This window comes from Octopus bimaculoides, chromosome 1 (assembly GCF_046866305.1).
Source record: "Octopus bimaculoides isolate indiv1 chromosome 1, ASM4686630v1, whole genome shotgun sequence".
NCBI lineage: Eukaryota > Metazoa > Mollusca > Cephalopoda > Octopoda > Octopodidae > Octopus > Octopus bimaculoides.
Genome location: NC_142928.1, coordinates 159,287,028 through 159,294,527, shown reverse-complemented (window position 1 = coordinate 159,294,527; position 7,500 = coordinate 159,287,028). Strand labels below are relative to the sequence as shown.

Below are 7,500 nucleotides of genomic sequence, written 5' to 3'. Positions count from 1 at the left end.
TTAAGATAATGTTTCCCAAAATGGTTTCCGAGGAACCGAAGAGTTTCTCACTACAAAAAGAAAAGTCTGGCCTTCCACAAAAAATAAATGTTTATTAAAACCTAATAAAAATGTATTTTATGAGACAAATGCTTTTAAGCATTTTCAAAGTAATAAGATCTGTGTTAATTTTGGTAGACGGAAACTATGTGGCGCCCGCCATAGGTGTGTGTGTGTGTGTGTGTGTGTGTGTGTGTGTGTGTGTGTGTGTGTGTGTGTGTGTGTGTGTGTGTGTGTGTGTACAGAATCCACCAAAACAATGTATACACATTTCAGGAAAGGAAAAATTTGTATAAATATTTAATTTGTATAAGAATCTCTATAAATACAAATACCTCTTCCGATGTTTTATGAAATTGCAGTTATACTGAATAAATTGCAATAGCACTGAATTTAAATATTTATACAGATTTTTCCTTTCCTGGAGTGTGTATACATTTCTCTGACAGACTTTGTATATATAATCTTTTGTTCTTTTACTTGTTTCAATCATTTGACTGCAGCCATGCTGGAGCACCGCCTTGAAGGGTCTTTAGTCGAACAAGTCGACCCAGGGCTTATATTTTTAAGCCTAGTACTTATTCTATCGGTCACTTTTGGCAAACCACTAAGTTACGGGGACGTAAGCACAACAACGCCGGTTGTAAAGCGGTGATGAGGGATAAACACAAACGCAAAGGCAGCTCACACACACACACACACACACACATATATATATATATGTCTCCGTATTCTTTCTGTTGAAGAGCGTAGCTCGAAACGTCAAAGACTTTCCGTATTCCCGAGTGTCATACTAATACATCCTTTTGTTATTTACACCACCTGTCCTCGTCTGTTGTTGTTTTTTCGTACATTCTCCCATATATATATATATATATATATATATATATATATATATATATATATATATAACGGGCACACCGTCGATTACGACGAGGATTCCAGTTGATCCTAACAACGGAACAGCCTGTTTGTGAAATTAACTTGCAACTAATTGAAATCATACGGTTCTTTGTCCCCCCTAATTCCTTCATCCTTTCATCTTCTTATGCTCATTCTTACTTCCATATGAATAATACATTAACTTTTTGCTCTCATAAAACAGTTATTTCCAGGCACTCTTTTTTAAACTATATATATTTGAGGCAGATAATTGTTGATCACCGTGCTGTTGGATTTACTTACAATTCAAGATGACTGAAAGAAGCCGTCAAGTGGAACAAAAGGTAGTTGTACAAAAAGGGGTTTTAAAACGATTACGTTGGATAATAAACTTGGTGTCTTAAACACGTTTGATGCAGAAGAAAAAAAATCAACCACATTGCCAAAATATTAGATCTACCACGACTACAGTGATAAAATTCCTTTCGGTATTTAATCTCAGCTCTTTAGATTCTGAGTTCAATTCCTGCCGAACAGGAGGTAGTTGACAACCTTGCCAGAAATTGCGGTCAAATCTGCCCCCAGAACACAATTCAACTTAAAAGGGAAGAAGATATTGGAGTTGTATCCAAAACACAAGTCTGAACAAAAAATGCGGGATGATCATTGCGGAAACGCTTTTGGTCACAGATAGATCAGTCAACCCTGACCTGGAACTTAACGACAATGACATCAACCAACATTAACATAACTTATACTACCTTATTCCCAATAGCATATTACAAATATATACACAACCTGCACTACGCCACCTGTACCAACTATGAGGTGGGTGGATTTTTTTCTTAAATTCCAGTGCTCTTCGTAAAATCTTCAATGCATTCTTGTGATACAATGTTGTGATGATGCCAGAATAGCTGGAGCCGTCGTTTTTGACAACGCTCATTAGATATTCTATAATAATTAATTAGCCTATTTCCTGTCATTTTAATTTGAAACACGTGTTGCGATGTTCGCATATATCCTGTAGGCATGTAAATGTATATGATCTTTTTATATTTTCTAGTTAAGAATAAGAAGAAAAACTGAAAAGCAACTTGTGTGTGTGTGTGCGTGTGTGCGTGTGCGTGTGTGTGTGTGTGTGTGTGTGTGTGCGTGCGTGTGTGTGTGTGTGTGTGTGTGTGTGTGTGTGTGTGTGCAGAAAATAACAAACTTTACTTCTCTCATTTTCGCAAGTTCAACTAGGAAGCAAAGTTTGTTATTTTCTGTACACACTGACACTGACAAGCACACACACACACACACACACACACACACACACGCACACACAAACACACCTAGACTACCGTTAAATAAATATTCAAATGCATACTGAAAATAGACGCCCATACGCACATGCACGTTGACATCGCGCATAGCCAACTGAATGTGTTGGTTTTAATTTGATGTTTGTCTGTCTGTATATATGAATAGTAATGTGGATGGAGTGTATAATTTTTTTTTTTTGTATTTCTTTATGATCGTGTGTGCGTGAGTGAGCGTTCAAGTTTGTGTCCATAAAGCTATAAACTCACATATATGTATGCGCGAATGTATGTATGTGTGTATGAACACGTGTATATAGTTCTGTGTACACATGTATATTTAAAAGTGAATGCATGTATGTGTAAATGTGCATGTGTGTGCATAACATACGTTAATTATATTTCTGCTGACGTTAGCAAAACATCTCTTGACATGTCTCGGTAAAATTTACATCTAAACATAAACTGAATTTCTGCAGAAAGTTAAGTAAGCGTTAACTATATAATTAAATGGGCCAAGAAATCTTAATTAGTTAAAATTATATTCTTAATGATGAGAACAAGTTATCTAAGCAAGTTATTCTTGTCAAGCAAAGCAGGGGGCACAACTCCAGGAATTGAATTAATGTAAATTAATTAAACATATAATATAGTGGGAAATGAATCTAATGTTTTTACAGTATGTTGGTATTTTTTGGTTCAGTTATTCTTTGAAGATATTAACCTCGCAGATTTCATTCACAAAAAATGCCAATATCTTCTCCAGACACTCTAACATTTGACTATGATTTTCTGATGAGATTTAATAACGGCGAAACGTGTATAGAGTTTGTTACCCTACTGCCTAAGATCAGACTTACTTCCCACTATATTCTATTTTTAATTCATTTTCATTATTTTATATTTCGAGTTTATCTTCCCTATCAAGAAAGGACGTTTTTTTTTTTCTTTTTCATCAGTCTGTATGTAATTTTAATTAAATATTTCTTAGCTCACAGCACCAAGCATATTAGCACCCACTTTATGATAATCTTACTGTGCAGCAGGCGTACCGGAATGTTTTTTCTAGTCGTTCTTTTAAAATTTTACTTTCTTTTAGCTGTCCAGTACATTTTTTCTTACTTGGATTAAGTAAATATAAACAAAAATAGTAAGACAACCTAAAAACTTACACTAGTTCACATTACTGTATGGAGCATATGTTGTTCAGGTATACCAACAATACCAATTTGGAAGACATATATAATAGTTTTATTTCCTTTCTTACAGGCACATAGAGATGAATCCGCGGTACAATCACGAAAATTCTACATCGTATGGACTCAGTATTGACGTACGTACTAATTAGTCGATTATATTTCATATTTTTAAAATACACTTTAATCATCATGATGTTTACCTTAGTGATGGATTGTGTCAACCATTTTACAAGTAAAGAACTCTTCTCTATATCTATATAACTTCTGTTGAGTTACTTCAGTCCAATATAAACTTATTATTATTAATTATTATTATTATTATTATTATTATTATCATTATCATTATTATTATTATTACTATTATTATTATTAAGTCGGCGTGCTGACAGAATCGTTAGCACGCTGGACGAAATGCTTAGCGGTATTTCGCCCGTCACTACGTTCCGATTTAAAATTCCGCCGAGGTCGACTTTGCCTTTTATCTTTTCAGGGTCGATAAATTAAGTACCATTGAAACACTGGGGTCGTTGTAATCGACTAGTACCCTCCCCTCAAATTTTAGACCTTGTGTCTATAGTAGAAAAGATGATTATGATGGAGGCTGGAGGGTATATCAGCCGAAACGTTGTGTTAACAACAAACAAGATGAGGACAAATATCCGCCAAATGTAAATAATGTAAATAATGTACATAATTCCTCATCTCTTAAATATAGAACTATTTTCTATTTATCACAGGCTTTGTTGGAGCTCCTGGAGTCTTGCATGCGTTGCGGGTTTACTACCTGCAGCCTATAGTACCATGCTTTCCATTCTTTTCAGTTATCTAATACTTGTCTGATTATTCTGGCCGTGCCAAGAAGGCAAATCTTTTGTAACGGTTTCATCCACTCTGTTACAGATACGGCACAGCGGAGACACTTGCTCATTCCTAAGGTTGACCCTTCAGTTCGTGGCCAAAGTTTGATCCTCCGCTGCCAGTATAGTGCTCTTGGTCTCTCTTTTTAAGGTTCCTTTCATCAGCCAATCGCACCTATTTTTTCCAGCAACTTCTGTTGTGGCTACATGGAATTGATTGTGTAGTCCCTTCTTGCGTAATTCTTCTTTATGTCCTTTTTGTACTTCTTTCTTTGTTTTCCCTTTTTCCTCTGCTCTCAATACACCATACTCCCTGTTATTATTATTATTATTATTATCATCATCGTCATCATCATCATCATCATCATCATCATCATTATCATTATTATTATTATTATTATTATTATTATTATTATTATTATTATTATTATTATTATTATTACTTAGTATGAAGAGTGCGGTGCGATTGCAATAATTATTTTATTGGTTGAACGATATTTCGACAGCTAGTGTTTCTTTGTCGAGTTCAAAACGAAAAGTAATAAAAATTCAAAATTATAGAAATTCAAATCCAAAATATGAATGAGAACAACCGGCGTCCCCATGTTAATGGGATGACATCATCAGTCTTCAATTTTCAAGTTTACAACTGGCAAAAAGAAAAAGAAAGAAAAAAGAGAGAAAAAAGAGAAGGAAAGAAAAAAAGAAAAAGTAAAAGAAGAAGAATATTTAATTAAACAGTTTTATGTAAATATGATGAAATTCTCCTGTCATTTTATTCATTCTTCCGGGGCGTGATGTTAATAATCCGCAAACATATTTCTCCTCGTGCATTTTGAGTACTGAAAGTCTAGCAGATTCAGAATATTTTCTGAGATTATGCACTTTCAAGCCATTTTCAAAATTGCAGTCATTTGATGCAGAACGTTCGGCAAGTTCTGTCGAACTACTGTTATTGTGCCTGATGTCATATCTGTAGCTATTGAATCTTTTGTTTAATTGTTCATGTTGTGGCAAGAGTCATTGACACCCTTGGGGGATTGGAAGAATGAACTAGCCGAACTCTTATAAAGAGTAGCGTATGGGTTGAGACAGAGGTCGGTAGGAGTCGTTGATTCGGTGTGTTAGTTCCGCGCTGAACTCGCACCGAACTCAGTGTTTTGGTGCGAACTGAACACGCACCGAACCCGCAAGTTGCTGTAATGGTAGTTGTTCGAATTACTGTGTGTTGGTCCCGTCGCTAGAATGTGGTAGGGGTTCAATTCCCCTGCTCACAATATATCGGATGCAGCTGTGCAGTGTTAACCAGTTAGAGGAGAAGTCTTCTTGGGGTTTATAAATCGCACTAAAGTCCGTTCGAAAGAAAAAATATGAGTGCTAACAAGAGTGCTTAGTACAACAAAAAACAAGAGTGCTAACACTAGTGCTTAGTGCAGCGAAAAACAAGAGTATTGTGTTTATACGAATCAAAGTAAAAGTTATTAACATATATAAATTAGAAACTATTGTTGAGTATTTGAGGCGTAGAAGCTCCCTCAAGGCCTGTTCAAGTAGAATTGACACATCCTGTACAACACATCTTGTACAACACATCCTGTACAACAGCATGAAAACCAATAAAAAAGAAGTCACAGGAAATCTTCAAAGAATAAATGCTTCAATGGGTTTTTTAATTTCATTGTTTTAATTTAATAATAAAAATGTGGGGGGTTTTCCACAGATATGTAACGCCATTATTCTGTTGCTATTGTGTGTGAGTCGTGTATTGAAAATATTTATTTATTTAATAATTTTTTACTATTATTTATGCTGTTTATATAAATAGCAAGGTGGAACGGAACTTTTTCCTGTGACTGCTTTCCTCTCCAAAATTGTAACCTTTTTAGTGTTTTATTTTTAAATTCTGTAACTTTATTTCAGCTTACCGCGGCATTATATAAGCTCAATAATTATGTTATGCACTCTTATGTATGTATTTGTGTGTGGGTAGTTGTTTTAGTGGCGAAACGAAGGCAGGACAGTCACTGGGACTATTAAAAAGAAAACGTTTTCGTAGTTTGTTAGTTTGGGCTATTTTTGGTACAACAACTGACCGGGAATGAATAAAATGTTAAATGTGACTTGCAGATGTCGGCTTTCAAGAGTATAAACATGACTCGAATCATGTAGTAGTAGTAGTAGTAGTAGTAGTAGTAGTAGTAGTAGTAGTAGTAGTAGTAGTAGTAGTGGTGGTGGTGGTGGTGGTGGTGGTGGTGGTGGCGGCGGCGGCGGTGGCGGAGGTGGGGGGTGGGGGTGCTGCTGCTAAGTGCTGGTGATACAGATCTTGCAGACTATGCGTTGCCCCAAATTGCAAGGTGGCAAAAACATACGATGGCATCTTCTGGATTTCTGACGGCAGTGTTGCTATAGTTGAAAAGGAAGTAAATGCCACCCACTTGACTGACGTGGGTTATTTTTTCTACATGATGTAGGCTATGTTTTTCAGATGCAGGCCATAAAACTTCTCGTGGATTTGGTGTTATGAAATTTGGACTCCTTTAGGAGGATAACTTCAGCCAACTGCCACTGTCTCAGTGCAGAGTCGATGTAAAGCAAGGTTGAGGTAAAAAAAAAAGAGGGAGATTTTTGTGAATATCAAGAACGGAGATTGCCCATAGTAAATGAGCGAAAAACGAAAATCTTAAGTAACCCATCCAATTCATGAAAACATTCTTGACCAAAAAAAAGGTCAGGCACAGAACATAAAGAATCCTTTACACAATCTGACTTCAGACTCCTATCAAGATATCCCCGTGCACCCAAATAATAGTCAGTTACTTCTTATGAGCTTTATATCCAATCCGACCTTTCGAGTCACATAGCATAATGGAAGAAGATATGTTTGTGAAGAAGGCAAGATCTAGAAGTGTCCTAGATAACAACGGTACTTTATACAAGCTTTAAAACAATGTTCTTGCCTCTTTTAGTGAGTTTAATGCAGTGGTGCTTACTAGAAGGGTGTCAAGGTTTGTAGCAATGAACGGTCTCATACACGCATCAGTTCAGAAAGCCGTTGTCTCAGGAATTCCACGCTGCTTTGACCGCGCCCAGGTAATATAGAGCTCTGTTCAACATGCTAAGGTGACAAGAAAAGACCTCCAAATTTCTGGTTCCACTAGACAATTACAAACGGGCTGACACGCAAAATGTTTTGCGTTCCCGGATGCGTGAGAAAACGCA

General features: G+C 36.2%; 1 protein-coding gene across 1 annotated transcript in view; it reads left to right on the top strand.

Moving 5' to 3' along the window:
- LOC106871405 (ninjurin-1) overlaps window positions 1-7,500 on the top strand; it is a 99,289-nt gene that overhangs the window by 23,220 nt on the left and 68,569 nt on the right. The window contains exon 2 of the mRNA XM_052972047.2: window positions 3,495-3,558. Within this exon, the coding sequence (XP_052828007.1) occupies window positions 3,505-3,558 (54 nt within the window). The 5' untranslated portion in view covers window positions 3,495-3,504. The remainder of the gene's footprint in view (window positions 1-3,494; window positions 3,559-7,500) is intronic.